The following is an 18,656-nucleotide window of genomic DNA, read 5'->3' on the forward strand; positions in this document are numbered from 1 at the left end:
ATAGCATATACATATATTTACACGTATTTAATTTTCCCTATGTAGTGACGACGAATGTTTTCTGCTGATTATTCCCTATAGGATGATATAAGTTCAACACACGCCCTTCCATTTGCACAACACACGCAGACATACAAGTCCGGCTTAAAAAAAAAATATATGTATATACCCACTGTGTACATTCACATATTAACAATGAAAGACAGAACTGTCACTAAATGGAAATCGCCAAAGGCTGAAACTCAAAATGACATTTCAGAAAGGATGTCCTCTTATTCACTCCAGTCCTGAAGGAAGCCTTTCGCTTGACTGCAGATAGAGAAAATTGCTTTTTACACACAAGCGACTTTCATTCTCACCCACATTGAATCTGTTTTACCAAATGAAATTGCATCCTGTCCATTTACTCAACACACAGCTTCACTGTCATTTATTTTCATTGTCTTTGTGTACGTATATTTTGCGCCTTCATTACCTCTCCGAGTGCACTTTCATTTCAAGTGTTACAGATTAATTTTAGATCTCCTTGTCCCGTTGCACTTTATTGATCGGGACCTGTCACAAATTGTGTCGCCGGAATTATCACACACAAACAGACGTCAGGTAGGTGAGTTAAGACAGTGTTCTTTACATAGTAATGACACAGTTTGTTAACCGCTGAGGTTCCAGTCTGCTCAGATTGTGGCTTCGGTCCTCCGTGTTTTGTGGTTAGGCGTCTACACCCTAGACCCATTGTTCATTTCAGGTCATTGTTAATGATCATATCCTCGTGTACGTCACAACAAGACGTCATTTTCCGTTTCTTTCCAAAAGTGGAAAAACTGTTTTTCTCCTCGTGCTCTATATAGTGCCCTTGCTTGTTGGCCAGTAGCGTGGGTGTCCCCGGAATATAAACATTATGTTGATAGTCCAACGATGGCACGTGCTGCTGAAACGGTACACCATACTTGGGGCTCCACACTCCGTTGGATGATGGAGGCGTCTTCTTTATGTCTGTAGAAGAGAGAAATATTTGAGGTTAGAAGCCAAGAAAATGTCCTGTTTTGAGACTGAGATGAAAATGAATATGTCAACCCTGGTCTTGTAATTCTGTATTGCACACCTATCACACATTTAGGCTGGGTTCACACTATGTATGACACCGGACGTTTTGTGATCTGGCCGTGTCATAGAACTACTGGTGTTTGTGAAGTTCTTCCATGGCGGTACTTTAGTACCGGACGAGTGAACCTCTTTTCTATAGATTTGGAATGCGAGCATGTTCCCTTGTGCACTCATTTTTTGAATTACCATAGCCGACGATGTAAAGTGGGGCCAGTGCTTTGAATCCCGGCCTGAGTGTATATACTGTAGAGTGTATACACTCCGTCCTGGATTCCATAGACTTTAATGTGATCAGTAATTTAATTAAATAACGTCCGTGGCCGTTGTTTCATGAAATTATAAAGAGTGTAAACTTAGGCTTAAAGTGACACTGTCACCTCCTTTTTGCATTCTGACAGCTCTACACAGGTGTAAAGGGTAAATTTAGCGTTTTTCATACCTTATTTTATATCATACATCATGGTGCTTGTTCAAGTAAAAAGTCATCTATTATCAACTGCAGATTGTGTTAAGCGCCAACGCCACAGTTGGCTCCGCCCCCTCGTCGGCCATTGGAACAGGCTGGCCGAAAGGTCTAGACCTCACCCCCTTTACGTCAACCAACCAATGGGCGTCAAGGGGGCGGGGCCAACGGTGGCTAAGTGGCGCTAATGCCGCGAGGCCACGCCCACTTAATACAATCTGCAGTTGATAAAGGGACACTTTTTACTTGAACAAGCACCATGACGTATGTAACGAGCGCATATAGTTACAGGCAGCAGCGGCACAGACAGGGCAGGAGCCATTGGCTCCCTCCCTGCAGTCACAAGAGGCCGCTCTGTGTCCCTGGTGCCGACGCTCTAGAGGAGTCAATGGAGCGCCGGTGCCATGACAACGGGAGAGCGGCCTCTTGTGACCGCAGGGAAACCACTTCCCACGGCCACAAGAGGGAAAAGAAGAGACGAGTAGAGGAGATGCCCGGACCCAGGTGAGTAAAACTGTTTTTTGTTTTTTTTTGTGTTATATACTATATAGGAGGAAGAGCACACAGCGGGGGTATATATAAACATGGGGAGCGCACAGGGGGGCTATATAAATGGGGGGAGTGCACAGGGGGGCTATATAAACGGGGGGAGCGCACAGGGGGGCTATATAAACAGGGGAGCAGACAGGGGGGCTATATACAAGTGGGGGAGCTCACAGGGGGGCTATATACAAGTGGGGGAGCTCACAGGGGGCTATATAAGGGGGGAGCACACAGGGGGCTATATACAAGTGGGGAGCTCACAGGGAGGCTATATACAAGTGGGGGAGCACACAGGGGGTATATAAAACTGGGGGCAGCAAACAGGGGGTATATACAACTGGGGGCAGCACACAGGGGGTATATACAACTGGGGGAGCACACAGGGGATATATACAATTGGGGCAGCGCACAGGGGGTATATACGACTGGGAGCAGCACACAGGGGGTCTATATAGTATACTAGGGGAGCACACAGGGGGTCTATGTATAACTGGGGGAGCACACAGGGGTCTATATATAACTGGGGGAGCACACGGGTCTATATTCTACTGGGGACAGCACACAAAAGGTATATACTACTGGGTGCAGCATACAAGCGGTATTTACTACTGTCGGCAGCGCACAAGGGGTCTATATAACTGGGGGCAGCACACAGTTTATTACATTGGGACTGCACAGAAGTGCCTATATGCCTTACTACTATACTGGGGCACAGAACATACCTAATTATTAAGTGGGGGCACAGGGACACCTTTAATCTGTGGGGGCACAGAGGGGTGTAACTACTATATAGGGGTACAGGGGACCTAACTACTGTATGTGTTGGAGCGTAAAATATTTCTCTGACAGATTTTGGAGGGAAGATTCCCAGCTGGCAGAAGACTTTAAAGTGACACTGTCACCTCATTTTTGCATTCTGATATCTCTACACAGGTGTAAAGGGTAAATTTAGCGTTTTTCATACCTTATTTCACATCATACGTCATGGTGTTTGTTCAAGTAAAAAGTGTCCTTTTATCAACTGCAAATTGTATTAAGTGGGCATGGCTTCGCAGCATCAGCACCACTTAGCCCCGCCCACAACGACACTGTTGTGCCACTTAGCCCCGCCCCTTGACGCCCATTGGTTGGCCAATGTAAAGGGGGTGGAGTCTAGACCTTTGGGCCAGCCTGTTCCAATGGCTGGATGCCGCGAGGCCACGCCCACTTAATACAATCTACAGTTGATAAAAGGACACTTTTTACTTGAACAAACACCATGACGTATGATATAAAATAAGGTGTGAAAAACGCTAACTTTACCTTTTACACCTGTGTAGATATGTCAGAATGCACAAAGGGGGTGACAGTGTCACTTTAAGGTGGCCCATGCTGGATGGAGAGAGAAAGAAAAAGAAGTAAAAGATGCTGATCAGAGAAGACGCCTCCTGTAAGTCACTGTATGTAACTGCACTATGTTATAGGGTCTGTAGTGATAGGGGTCATGGTGTGGCAGTATTATGTAATGGCATCATTGGTAATATCTTCCTGTTTTGTTCAGAGCAGTTTTGAGGCGATATGTAATCTCTGTATGGTGGTAGGAGGCTTTTAAGAGGACTACTGCGGAGCGCATGTCGAGGGGGGGGGGGGGGCATGGGTGGGCCCCAGACATGACTTCGCTTGGGGCCCCAGAAATGCCAAGACCGCCCCTGGATACAAATAGGAATATATGAGGTGCTAAGAGAGTGACTTATCCTATTACATTTCTCTGCCTCCCATTCGACAACTAGACAAGCTTCTCTTTCTATAAAGTAGTATGGTCCTAGTCCAACAATGTACAGTATGCTGTAATCAGTAACGCTATATACCAATAAAATAATATAGATAAAGCATCATTAGATTAGAATATAAATACATTTTTGAAATATTTAAATAATATAATATACACTCTTTTTTTCAAATAAGTAACCACTTTACACAACACGTAACCCTTTCGGGACCAGTCCAGGTAGTGCCTGAAGGACCAGAGCCCATTTTTGAAATCTGGCCAGTCTCACTTTATGTGGCTATACCTCTGTGATGCTATAACTTGTCCTAGCAGTTTTGAGATATTCTTGTGACATATTGCCCTTTAGGTTAGTTGTAAATTTTTGCAGTCACCATGCAGGTTTAGTTATGTGATAATTTTACTGCCAGCATCATTACATACATGAAAATACTGAATATGTGTCCTTTTTATTATTTTTTTCTATATTTAATATTGCATTGGGGGCTATGGGGATTATATGTGTTTTGTACTTTATTTATAGATTTTTTTTTTTTACTTTTTCACCTTTCCATCATGGGGACTTCACTATAGGATTGCCTCATGACAGGCAGATTACAATGCAATGCTTATCTGCATTGCACTGTAATCTGCCTGTCATAGGCATTGCTTATGAGACTTAGCCTTAGGGCTGAGCCTCATGAGCTTCCATAGCTATGACACAGGAGGGCTCAGGGAAGCCTCCTGTTGTTATAGCAACCATTGGGGCTGTACGATCGCTTCCGCGCAGCCCCCATAGTAAGCAGAGGGGAATCCTTCCTCTTTTCTGCACTATAGGTGCTGCGATCGCACTGATCACAGCACCTATAGAGTTAATCAGCATCGGTCCCTGGCTATCACTGACAGCCGCGATTAGATTATATACTATACTAGCAACCAATCAGATTCCACCTTTCATTTTCCAAAGAGTCTGTGAGGAATGAAAGGTGGAATCTGATTGGTTGCTAGGGGCAACTGAGCCAGTTTCACTTTACACCAGTTTGATAAATCTCCCCCTATATCTCTCTGCATTTAGAGCAGAGTGGTGGGTCTGTAACCTGGACAATGAGTTGTGAACAATAAGAGGAAAAGAGCTGCATATCAGGAAAAGGAGACAAGTTTGCTAAATAAATGCATTTGCAAAAATATTTTAAGTGTCACTGTCATTACAAAAAAACTTTTGACATGTTTAAATTTGGATCCGTGTTCAGACCCGTAACGATTAGAAGAAAAAAAGGGGAGAAGACGCACTGCACTGTGTCCACTCTCTGCTCTGAGTTAGAAAAAAAGAGTCAGACTTATATTGGAGCTCTATGGAACCCGACTCCTTTTTCTAACTCAGAGCAGGCAGAGGACGTGCTGCATCACGCTCTTCTCCAAATCTGTACAGGTCTGAACACTCAATATGACATGTCTAAAGTTTTTTGGAATGACAGTGACACTTTAACCTAAGAGGTCCTACAAGTATTACTACAATACTTGAGATGAGAATAACACTTTAAAGAGAAACTAACAGCAGGTGGGATGCATCCAACCTGCTGGTATGTCCCACACAGAATGCTGAGGATGAAGGTAGTTTTTATTAAAGTGGCTCTGTACCCACAATCTGACTCCCCAAACCACTTGTACCTTCAGATAGCTGCTTTTAATCCAAGATCTGTCCTGGGGTCCGTTCGGCAGGGGATGCAGTTATTGTCATAAAAACAACTTTTAATCTGGCAGCGCTGTGTCTAACGGCCGGGGTTTACATTTGTATATGCATTAGGCTGGCCTAATTAGCCTCTTTGTCCTTCCTCCCCACCCTCCTCATCATTAGGAATGCTCCAGGCAGATTGCTTCCTATTCCCCACCTGTGTACATAATTAACATAATACACCTGTGCAAAGCTCAAACAGCAGTAAATGTTCCTGGGGCATTTCTAATGATGAGGAGGATGGGGAGAAAGGACAGAGAGGTGGTGTCAGCCTAATGCATATACAAATGTAAGCCCCGGCCATTAGACACAGCGCTGCAGGATTAAAAGTTGTTTTTAGGACAATAACTGCATCCCCTGCCGAACGGACCCCAGGACAGATCTTGGATTAAAAGCAGCTATCCGAAGGTACAAGTGGTTTGGGGGGGACAGATTGTGGGTACAGAGTCGCTTTAAGTCTGTAGTTAATTCCTTATGCAAATGAATAAACTCTTGGGGCACTTATTCACCCCGGCTGGCCTGCTATAACTAAAACAGCACTGAGAATCAAGGTAAGGAAAGTACCTTCATCCTAACCATCCTGTGCAGGACATAAGAGCAGATTGGATGTGTCTACCCTGTTGTTTCCCTGCTTTAAAGGGAAACTAAGTTCATAAAATTAGATGTGTATCTTATACATATACGTAAAGGAGGACAAATATGCTGTTTTTTGCTAAGTAACTTCCCTGGCCTATGTTCACACATGGTATTTCTGTCAGTCTTTTCACCAAAATCAGGAGTGGAACTGACAGGGCAAAATTATAATGGAAAGATATGTACAGCTTCTGTGTTTTAAACTCACTCTTGGTTTTGGTTAAAAAAAAGGACTTTTCCCTCATAAATGTAAACCCTTCCTTGTTTTGTCCATGAACTATGACACTGCTGTTCCTAGGCAACAGTGTACACTTTCCCACAATTCCACTTGTTTTGCAGATGTGGAAGTGGAGACCAACTGCCAGTACTACCTGGAGATTGCAGTTAAACTGAGCATGCCTGGCCCATCTTAGTGGGTTGTAACCAACGGCAACAGGTCATTTAAACAAAGCAGGCACATGGAGGATTAGTAACTCCATATCTCTCTGACGGCGAAGTATCAGAAATGCTTGTACATTTGAAATATGTTTAATTTATTATAATGCATCAGTTTAGACCTAGTTTTCTTAATGACACGACCGCTTCAAGTTAATGACATCAAGAGCTGGGAGCCGTCACTATCAGATCCTATCTGCAGGATAACCATAGACTAAATGAGCATTTCATATTACAGAAAGTCAATCAAATTAATACATCTTTATTACTGTCAGTAATAAATATTCATGGATTCCAAATCCCAGAGCAGATTAGGAGATAAATATGGGGGGGGGGGGGGTTAGCGTCTAGAGATGATAATCTATAGGAGACAACAACCCATTATACACAGCTAGATATAAAGTCAAATATATTATGTTTCCATTTATTTATGTTTTCCATTTATATTAATTTTTTTAAGCAAATTAGCATCAGTGCATTCTTTATTGTGGCAGTATATGGCCAGGTTCACTGAATGCCCTTTTTTTTGGCTCGACGGCCATGTTTGCGGACATCTGTCATTTTGATGTCAAATAACGGCAGATATTTTGCAATCACATCGTCATAGCAAAATAACGGCCGTTATTTGGCCTCAAAATGGCGAGTGTCCAATAAGACAGCTGTTGAATGGCCGGAAAAAAAAGTTGTGTGAACCTAGCCTATGCCTAAAATAAATAGTGGAAACAATGTATGGCCCCAGTCTTCTAACACTATGGGGGAGATTTATCAACATGGTGTAAAGTTAAACTGGCTCAGTTGCCCCTAGCAACCAATCAGACCTTTAATTCCTCAAAGATTCTTTGGGAAATCAAAGATGGAATCTGACTGGTTGCTAGGGGCAACTGAGCCAGTTTCACTTTACACCATGTTTGATAAATCTCCCCCTATAAGTCTAGGGTCACACAACTTCTTTTTTTGGCCGTTTGACGGCCGTCTTTGTGGACGTCGATAATTTTAAGGTCAAACAACACCTGTTATTTTAAAATAACATTCGTTATTTCAAAATGACAGATGTTATTTGGCTTCAAAATGAAGAATGTCCACAAAGACGGCTTTAAAACTGTGAAAAAAAAGACGTTGTGTGAACCTAGCCTTATTGTCTTGCATTATAAACGCCTGTCCTGTATCACATCTTTTCTCAAAGTAATAAGAAAGTGTTAAAATTATATTTTTATGAAAGTAAAGGGGTATTCTCATATTCAAAGGTCAAGTAATATCCGCAGCCTATCCTAGCAGATCATTGGGAGTCACTTCTGGGAAATGTTTGTATGAATGGAATGGTGTTTCTCCATTTATTATAAGGATATTTGTCCTCCATTGTCGGGATCAGTGCTGATCTCAGGGGTCAGACCCCCACTGATTTATGTATCCCCCTATCTTGTGTTTAAGGAATATGTTTTGATTATAAGAACATCCCTTTATTAAAATAAAACTCAGTTCACATCTGCATTTTCGCCTCCAGGACGAATATGGCAGCATCAGGGCTATTCTTTATATGAAAAAGGAGGCACCCAACAGATTCCATTATAAGGCTGGGTTCACAATACGTACAGTATATTTCAGTCAGTATTGTGGTCCTCATATTGCAACCAAAATCAGGAGTAGATTAAAAACACAGAAAGGATCTGTTCACACAATGTTGAAATTGAGTGGATGGCCGCCATTTAATGGCAAATATTTGCTGTTATTTTAGAACAACGGCTGTTATATTGAAATAATGGCAGTTATTTACCGTTATATGACGGCCATCCACTCAATTTCAACATTGTGTGAACAGGTCCTTTCTGTGTTTTTAATCTACTCCTGGTTTTGGTTGCAATATGAGGACCACAATACTGACTGAAATATACGTAGTGTGAACCCAGCCTTAGTAAAAGAGGTCTAAAGGGCACCACTGATGTATGTTGTGTTAAGGATCTGACAATCCATCACTTTCGTTTTCCTGCGCCTATGACAGAACAGAAAAAATGAAATTGACAAAACAGATGTGAACACAGCCTAACATATCCGTAATGTAGAATTTAGTGCAAAGCCCCATCTCTACAGTAAGAGATAATCTGTAAATGGAAAACCACAGCTCCAGTGATCATTTTTCCAAAGGCGAGAGCTATGGGATTAGCACCTTAGTGGGCTCGGTATTTTCTTTATAAGCACCAGGCACATTCGGATTTTCTATATGTAATTCTGGATTCCAGAAATAGCTATAAATGAGCAACTGGCAATTTACAGTGACAAGATTGCAGGACAGGGAATACGGTTTGATCAGTCGATAATTGTATTAGTTGACAGAAGCCGAGGAACTGATGGGAACAAAGCCTTAAAACACAGCAGCTTCTAAATAAGCTACTGGGATATTTTGTATATTGTAAATGTTGCAAACTGCATGAATAAATAATGTTTTGCATGGGGAATAAACTTGCAGTAAAAGGGGTATTCCCATATCAACTAACATAGTTAAAAGATTTTTGCAACTGCATTTATTTAGCAAACTTGTCTCCTTCCCTCCCATTGCTGCCAGCTCGTTGTCTAGGTTATAGACCACCACTCTGCTCTAAAAGCAGTGTTCTGGCTGGTGAATATATACAGTAGCTAATGTAAATGTATAGAGATAGTATATACACTTTATTATATATGTGTGTGTATACTTTAGCTATATATAGCTAAGCCAGACCTGCTTTTAGGGTAGCTTCACACATACCAGATTTCACGCTGCGAGTGTGAAGTAGGTAGTGTGAAGTTAAATGGGTCACATACCCGCAGCAGAATTTTCCGCTGCCAGTATGTGACCCAGCCCCCTTAACTGCCCGCAGCTCCTGGCCTGGAGCATACATTACCTGCTCGGCGCAGCGGCTGTGTGTGAGGCTCCCGGCTCCGCAACAGCCAATCAGTGCACGGCAGCGCTGATTGGCTGATGGGGAGCGAGGGGACACCCGGGAACCTCACACACAGCCGCAGCGCCAAGCAGGTAATGTATGCTCTGGTCCAGGGGCTGTGGGCGGCGGGGGGTTAAAGGGGCCGGCTTACATATCCACAGTGGAATGAAAATTCTGCTGTGGATATGTAACCCCATAGACCTTTCACTGCAAACTTATAGCATGAAATCCACTGCGGATATGTAAACCCATAGACCTTTCACTGCAGACTCACAGCATGAAATCCACTGCGGATATGTAAACCCATAGACCTTTCGCTGCAAACTCACAGCATGGCTGCGGATTCGGTACGTGTGAAGCTACCCTTAGGGTCCTATTCCACGGGCCGAGAAGGGCCCAATCAATGATGTAAACGAGCGTCGATCTGCTAGATCGCCGCTCATTTACTGGGCCTATTCCACGGCCCGATGATCGTTGAGCGAGGGCTGCAAGGACATTGTTACCGATGTCCTTGCAGCCCTTGCAGCATCATACATTACCTGTCCAGGCTTCTTCTCCGCGCTGTCTTCCTCCCCGAGTCCCGCGCGCTCTATCTTCAGAATGGCCGGTCAGCTGACAGGCCACACTCAGCCAATCACAGGCCGCGGCGGTCCCGGCCTGTGATTGGCTGAGCGCTCCGTCAGCTGACCGACCATTCTGAAGATAGAGCGCGCGGGACCCGGGGATGAAGACAGCGCAGAGAAGAAGCCTGGACAGGTAATGTATGCTGCCGCTGCTTGTCAAATCGTCGGCCGCCCGCCGCGCACCGCTATTTAACCGTAGCGATGCGCAGTGGGGGAACGATGGTTTTAGGTCTGGCCCTAAATGAACGATCAGCCGATGACACGATCATTGGCTGATCGTTCTCTCTATTTCACGAACGATAATCGGCCGAATAGGGCCAAATGGGGCCGATTATCGTTACTGTGGAATAGAGCCCTTAGAGTGAGGGTTGGTAATCTACACAACAATGGAAGGGCAGCATATCAGAAGGAGACAAGTTTGCTAAAAGAATGTACAGTATATGCAAATATACATAACTTGCCAAACCCAAGAAGATTAACTATATTAGTTGATATGGGAATACCCCAGTAAGTGAGACCAGGTTGGGTTAGCCTCTCTACTGAAGTCTTTGGGAGGTATTGAGACTGGTTCCCTTAACATGGTCACCTAATAGCCATCAAGGGAACATTGTTTTCCTTAGAGATGAGCAGTGTATACATGGCATATACATATAGCAGGTGCTGGGCAGTAGCCCAGGTAGGGACAGGGGGTTCACTGAAGAATATGTAATTAATGCTGTCTGCATAAGCTATTGCTTTTGCTAACAGCCTTAACTCATGTCTTTCGGCCTACACACAGCAGTATATAAGGGGTTAAGCAGAAGGTAGTCTGCTCCTGCACCTATGTATTTAAGTGCAATCTCAGATCTGAAAGATCTCAGGACCCTGTGACCCAGGTGTAGAATGGGCGCAGGTAGGCTGGAAGAGTTGTTCATATGCAAGGTATCCACCTCGGGACATACAGGAGTAAGTCAGCCCCACGTGTATTGAGGAGAAATAACGCAGTTTTATTGTTTGCAACGAGTTTCGGCCAACTCAGTATAAAGTGGCCTTTCTCAAGCTTACAATACTGCCGTACACCGTGACTTATAAAGGTTACAACAGGTACCCTTACTTAGTTGGCCGAAACGCGTTGCACACAATAAAACTGCATTATTGCACCTCAATATCTGAGGGCTTACTTGCTCCTGTATGTCCCGTGGTGGATACCTTGCATATGAACAACTCTTCCTGGCCTACCTGCGCCTATTCTACACTTGGGTCACGAAGTACTGAAATCTTTCAGATCCGAGATGGCACTTTCTACACACCTCGCTTGATGCTTGGTGTCCCCGGGAGGAGCTGCGGTAGATCTACACAGACGCGCGTAATAGAGCTGTGCCTATATATTTGCACAACTCCACCAGGTAAGTGTTTATATTGCTACACTCACCCCAGAGCACCCGTCTGTATATACTACACTAGGAGGCGTCACACTTCTCTCCCCTTTTGTAACCTATGTATTTAACTATAAGGGCTTCTAATGGGACCTTATAGTTAAATACAGTGGACTGACAGAGCAAGCAGCCATTGGCTCTCTGCTCTGCCAAGGATTCTATCTTTGGCCACACGAGATTTTATTTTTTGGCCACATCACCGAGACTATGAACTTGACGGCACTCCGGTTAAAGTGAAAAAAGCAATGTGATTTATTCATCCATTCACTGCTTGAAAAAGATCTCATGGAGTAGATCGAAACGTCGCGATTGATGGGTGAATAAATCACATTGCTTTTTTCACTTTAACCGGAGTGCCGTCTCATTACAAGTTCTTTTTGTGAATTTGGGAGCCTTGGATCTGGCAACCTGGGACTTGTGCACCCACCTGAGCCTTAGAGCCACACAGTGCCGTTCAGCAACCAACCACTTTACCTATATATATATATATATATATATATATATATATATATATATATATATATATATATATATACAGTGCTTTGTGTAGTACGTGGAGGAGGGGGGCCCCGTACAGTTATTTGCTATGGGTCCCCATGAATCCTAGCTACACCCCTGTGCAGTACCATCTAAATATGCATTATTATACAATCTCTGGTATACTGTATATACATATGACACACAGTTTGACTCCCTAAATATTCTTTTTGTGGACAGCCATGCAAGCAGCACAGGAATACAATGAATAATAAAACCATGTCTGAAAAGCAGTCAGGGGAATGTTTTATCTTTTCCAGTAATCACTATCTGACAAGCACAAAAGAGACCGAATCACAAAGCTGTCAGGACGGGTTTGTATTCTACACTAAACTGCATAGGAAAACGTTTTGAAAATACCACACTTGTTTTTCACCTAATTTCTTAATCCTAAAATTAAAATCTCGGCAATCAGTTAACAGAGAAAGGTTTGTACTGAGAGAACAAAGGAACGTCATAAAACTTGTAACATCCCCATTGTTAAATTAATCATAGACCTAAAACTTTAATACTATATTATACAGGTATCTCAAAATGTTACTTAGGGTACGAAAATAAATTTTTCTTTGTGCGTTAATTGCCATTCAATTCCCTTCATTTAGGAAAATGATTATTATTGTTATAATTTTTTATTATGTTACTACCAACCAAAGCTTTGTAAAGCAAGCAAAGGTTAAAAATAAGGTGAAATTGCAATCATGAGCTGCTGAGTCTTTGTTCTTTTGGAGTAGTTCAATAGACAAAGGCTGATATTATTCTATGAGGGATATGATTCTGTAAGTGTTTAGACAGGTATTGTGGCTCCTTATGTTGGGGGAGGGCATATAAAGGTTTTGGAGCTGGGGGAAGCAGAATGTGTTCAGCCGCTCTTTTTCAAGCTGACACTCCAGGCAAAAATGAAGAGGGAAAAGACCTACTTAACCTCTAAAATCATACTAAAATAGCCCATCGTGATCCTTGGCATCTTCTTGCAGCCTCAAGTAGCATGTAGAGAGGAGTTCCTGAGATGGTCATGACAATTGTTTTAAGAGACCTTAGTGTGCAACCAGGCAGTTGGCATGGGTATATCTCACAACTGGCATGGGTCTGATAAGTATAATAGTATTGTCGGGTGCCTTTGATCTACAAGACATAGATTTTAAAGGGGTAGTCCGACCTAAATGACAAATCTATGCCTCTGCAGGGGCTGTGAGGGACACAACAATGCTATATACCAACCTTTCCCTGTCCTACGCTCTCCACCTCTGTCAACATGACAACCTCCAGTGATGTGCCATAGTATTAGTAGTATATGGCACTGTTGTGTCACCCGCAGCCCTGGCAAAAGCGTAGTTTTGTAACTTAGACTGGACAACCTCTTTAAACTTCTGTCCTGATGGTTAGTGATAAGTGAACTTGCTGAACGTTTGTGTTAGGCCGAACCTGAACACTCAGCATCTGACTCCCGGAGGCTGGAGAAGTTGGAGGCAGTCCCTAGGGCTGCATTCAACTTCTTCAGCCACAAGAGTCATACACTTTGGGGGGCATTTTAAAGGGATATTAGCCCCCCCCCCCATTTCCCTGTCAGGATGAAATATGGCTGGCCGGGCGCCCGAACCTGCGCCCGGCGTAATAAATCAACTAAATCTACACCTGCTGGAAGCAGGTGTAGATTTGGATAATGATTTACGCCTGCTCGCATGATAAATGAGGCGTGGAAGGAGGCCACGCCTCCTCCCCGCCTTGTCACGCCCTCCCAAGCTCCCCCAGCCCGCCCATCGGGCGAGCGGGGCATACGACAGGTGTATGCCAGGGAGAAGGGGTGAATCTGCACCTTCCCCCTGTCGTACGCCTCAGGCAGAAATTTCATTAATGTCCCCCTGAGTGTTTAAGTTCAACTGAACCCAACATTCAGTTGAAGTCTGGTCATCACTACTGATGGTCACTCTAAATTTAAAGGGAAACTGGTTTAAAGGGAAACTGGTTGGTTATGCATATATCCGTGCTGCCAGTTTCCAGTTACCTAAGTGAGCATAGGTACCTTTAGCTTGGCTCTGTGATCCGGCATCCTTGAAGAAAAAATTAGGCGGGATCAGTAGCAGGAGAGCAGGGCGGGCACAAACAGTGTCATAGATCTGCCTCTGTGACACTGTTGCCCGAATTTTTTTTATTTTACATAGGCACTACAGATACCTACTAGATTAATAGGTCAGTTTACCTTTAACAATTAAGCCGGGTTTACACAGCGTATAACACTGGCCCGTCTGTGACCCGACAGTGTCACAGAATGGCCAGTGTTAGCGAATTTCATCTCGGTCAGTACTGCAGTACTGGCCCGGTAAACTTCATTTATGTTGAATTGGGATGCGGGCGCATCTTCATGTGCCCGCATCCCAATTCACTTGTAACGCCTGGAGTAGTGGATCCACTGGACCGTCACAAGCGAAGGCACTAACCTCACCAGGGAGCGGAGTCTAAGGGGCCGCTGGTTTTCACCAGAGCCCGCCGCAAGGCGGGATGGACTTGCTGCGGCAGGCGACCCCTAGGTCGCTACCCCTGGCTTGGTTGCTAGTGACGGCAGGCGAGGCGTGGCAGGAGCAGTAGGCAGGAGAAGGTGCTGGCAGAGGTCTGTAGGCGTAACCGCAGGTGACAGGCTGAACACAGGAGCAATAGTGTAACAGAGGAGCAGGAACCAGGAACAAGGACTAGGGACCAGGTAGCGGACAGGAATCAGGAACAAGGACTAGGGACCAGGTAGCGGACAGGAATCAGAAACAAAGACTAGGGACCAGGTAGCGGACAGGAATCAGGAACAACCGGGAGCTGGGCCAAACGCTATGGAAAGCATGTAGAGGCTCCAACACCTAGGAGGGGGCAGGGCTGGAACTTATAGGAGAGTGTGATGTGCAGCAACCAATTAGGGGCGGAACTGGCCCTTTAAATCTGAGACAGCCGGCGCGCATGCGCCCTAGGAGGCGGGGACGCGTGCGCCGGCCGGCACAGTGAGAGACAGGAGCGGAGGAAGGAGAGGCGCCCCCAGGGGCCGAACTAGCAGCAGCGCCGGGTCCCTGCACAAGGACCCCGGCGGCTGCATGGGGCAGGAGGAGGTTGCGGCGGCGGCCCGGAACACGGGACGCCGCCGCGGCCGTGACAGTACCCCCCCCCTTTGGCCTCCCCCTCTTTCTTGCCTGCAGATGGAGGCAAATCAGTGATGAAGTCCATCCCAATGTGGTGCCAGGGAAGGTCTGGAACTGGCAAGGGCTGTAATAGGCCGGCAGGTCTTAGTCGGGAGGACTTCTTTTTGGCACAGATGGTACAGGAAGCCACAAAGTCCTTGACATCTTGGAATAGACTGGACCACCAGTAGTGGCGGGAGATCCGTTGCCCAGTCTTTTGGACTCCAGGGTGCCTGGCCACCAATGAGGAATGTCCCCACTTCAAAATCCTTCTTCGAAGCGCAGGGCGAACATAGGTCTTTCCGGGGGGTATTTTCTGAAGAGTAGAGGTGGCGACTGGCACTAGGCGATCGGGAGGTATAATGTGGCGAGGGGATGTGGATTTGTGGATGAAATCCTTCTGTAAGTTCTCCCGGATGTAGGAGGACATGGCCTCAGTCTCATGTACGGAGAGAGGGTACACCAGACCTCGTGGAGAAGAAGTACCAGGAAGGAGGTCTATGGGACAATCGTACGCCCGGTGAGATGGTAGAGAGTCCGCCTCCTTGGCAGAGAAGGCATCCGCCAAATCTTGGTCTTCCGCCGGTAGGCCGGATAGAGGCTTGGCGGGGTCAGGTGACGACATAGAGTACTTGGTCTGAGGTGACTTCAGACACTGGTTGGAACAGTCCTGACCCCAACTGAGAATCTCCCCGGTTCTCCAGTCCAGCTTAGGGGCATGTAATTGCAGCCAAGGGAGTCCCAGGAGGATGGCGGGAGAAGAATGGGGCAGGACGTAGAAGGATATCTTTTCCTGATGTAAAGGGCCCACCTGGAGGACTAGAGGTGCGGTCTGGTAGTACACATGGTCGGTAAGAATCTCGCCCGTGACCGAGGAGATAGTCAGGGGTCTGGCTAGTTGGGTCACGGGTAGCCGCCATCTTTGGACCAACGTTGCCGCAATAAAACTGCCTGCTGACCCAGAATCGAGAAAGGCAGTAGTCTGGTGATTTTGTCCTGAGGGTGTCTGGATGGAAACTGGCATAGACAATCTTGGAGAGGTGGCATTCACACCTAGGGACACCTGTCCCACCGGACCTAGGTGCGAGCATTTCCCGGACGCCTGAGGACGTTGGGGACATCTCTGCCGAAAGTGATCAGGGCCACCGCAGTAGAGGCAGAGATTCAGCTCCAGACGACGAATTCTCTCATCAGGCGTCAGGCGAGCTCGTTCCACCTGCATAGGAACCTCAGGAGATGGCTGGGACACCGGAATGTCAGGATTCTGGAAGACCGGCGCCAGCTGGTGATGGCGACGGGACAGGCTTAGTCGTTGTTCATGCCAAACCTCCTCCTCCCTCTCCGAAAAACGAGTATCAACCCTGGTGGCCAGTAGGATGAGTTCGTTCAGGGAGGTAGGTAGGTCTCGGGCGGAAAGCACGTCTCTCACCCGACTGGACAGGCCCTTTTTAAAGGTGGCAACTAGAGCGGCCTCATTCCAGTCTAGCTCTGCTGCCAGGGTGCGAAATTGGATGGCATAGTCGCCAACGGAGGAATTCCCTTGTGAGAGATTAAGTAAAGCAGTCTCAGCCGAAGACGCACGGGCAGGTTCCTCAAAGACGGAGCGAAACTCGGCCAGAAAGGTTCGGAGATTGGCAGCAGTAGGGTCATCTCGGTCCCAGAGAGGCGTGGCCCAAGCCAGAGCTCTACCCTCCAATAGGCTGATGATGAAAGCCACTTTAGAGTGCTCGGTGGGAAACTGACTACTTAAAAGTTCAATATGCATGGTGCAGGAATCCCCTGCACAACTTGGGGTCACCACCGTATTTGCTCGGGAGAGCCAGTTGTAGTTTCGAAGAGACAGCAGTAGGTGGTGAGCGCTGAGCACTAGTATGCTGCTTTAAGGCGGCAGTCAGTTGCTGGATCTGCTGCGACTGTTGCTGGATCTGTAGGGCCTGTTGAGCGACCACTCGGGCTACGTCACGGATGTCAGGCACCTCGCCGGGATCCATGGTTGGAGCCTACTGTAACGCCTGGAGTAGTGGATCCGATGGACCGTCACCAGCGATGGCACTAACCTGACCAGGGAGCGGAGTCTAAGGGGCCGCTGGTTTTCACCAGAGCCCGCCGCAAGGCGGGATGGACTTGCTGCGGCAGGCGACCCCCAGGTCGCTACCCCTGGCTTAGTTTCTAGTGACGGCAGGCGAGGCGTGGCAGGAGCAGTAGGCAGGAGAAGGTGCTGGCAGAGGTCTGTAGGCGTAACCGCAGGTGACAGGCTGAACACAGGAGCAATAGTGTAACAGAGGAGCAGGAACCAGGAACAAGGACTAGGGACCAGGTAGCGGACAGGAATCAGGAACAAGGACTAGGGATCAGGTAGCGGACAGGAATCAGGAACAAGGACTAGGGACCAGGTAGCGGACAGGAATCAGGAACAACCGGGAGCTGGGCCAAACGCTATGGAAAGCATGTAGAGGCTCCAACACCTGGGAGGGGGCAGGGCTGGAACTTATAGGAGAGTGTGATGTGCAGCAACCAATTAGGGGCAGAACTGGCCCTTTAAATCTGAGACAGCCGTCGCGCGTGCGCCCTAGGAGGCGGGGACGCGCGCGCTGGCCGGCACAGTGAGCGGAGAGAGACAGGAGCGGAGGAAGGTGAGGCGCCCCCAGGGGCCGAACTAGCAGCAGCGCCGGGTCCCTGCGCAAGGACCCCGGCGGCTGCATGGGGCAGGAGGGAACACGGGACGCCACCACGGCCGTGACATCACTACAGCACACAATGGAAAGTGCAGCCAGAGCCGCACTCTCCATTGTGTGAACTGACAGGTCTGTGTGGCAGCTATTCAATTAATAGCGGCGGCACAAAACTGTCCCAGCCGGAGTGTATACTATGGGGGACATGTATCAACGGGCGTACAGGGGTTTTTCGTCGGAAAGTGCCGATTTGCAAATTATTTTATGCGCAAATGGCCGATTTGCGAATAAAATATTCGCAAATCGGCACTTTCCGCCAGGTACGCCGGGGGGCAGGGAGGGGGTGTGAAGGGGGCAAAAAGATACGCCGAAAACCTACTCCAGTCCTCAGCTGGCGTAGGTTTTCGGCTGTGCGCACCGACGCGCACTGGATTTATGTAGAGGCAGTCCGCCTCTACATAAATCTCCGTAGCGCCGGAGATTCAGGGACATTTATAAGTCCGGCGTAAAAACCGCCGGACTTAATAAATGTCCCCCTATGTGTATACACTCCGGCCGTTCCCTCTGACTTCTATGCAATGTATCTTTTGTTTTAATCACGGCCATTGTTTCAATTTGCAACAATGGCTGTGATTAAAACAAAAGATATGTTGTGTAAACATCACCTAAATCTACATAGTACATTCAC

At 46.6% G+C, this 18,656-nt stretch overlaps 1 protein-coding gene across 3 annotated transcripts in view; it reads right to left on the minus strand.

Annotated features, from left to right (window-relative positions):
- Positions 1-604: 604 nt before the first annotated feature.
- The window catches only part of LOC138792234 (protocadherin-10-like), an 85,367-nt gene continuing 67,315 nt past the window's right edge, over positions 605-18,656 (minus strand). For all 3 annotated transcript variants that reach the window (XM_069969430.1, XM_069969421.1, XM_069969412.1), the window contains exon 4: positions 605-993. In XM_069969430.1, coding sequence (XP_069825531.1) covers positions 737-993 — 257 coding nt within the window. In that variant the 3' untranslated portion in view covers positions 605-736. The remainder of the gene's footprint in view (positions 994-18,656) is intronic.

Source organism: Dendropsophus ebraccatus, chromosome 1 (assembly GCF_027789765.1).
Source record: "Dendropsophus ebraccatus isolate aDenEbr1 chromosome 1, aDenEbr1.pat, whole genome shotgun sequence".
In the NCBI taxonomy this organism is placed as follows: Eukaryota; Metazoa; Chordata; class Amphibia; order Anura; family Hylidae; genus Dendropsophus; species Dendropsophus ebraccatus.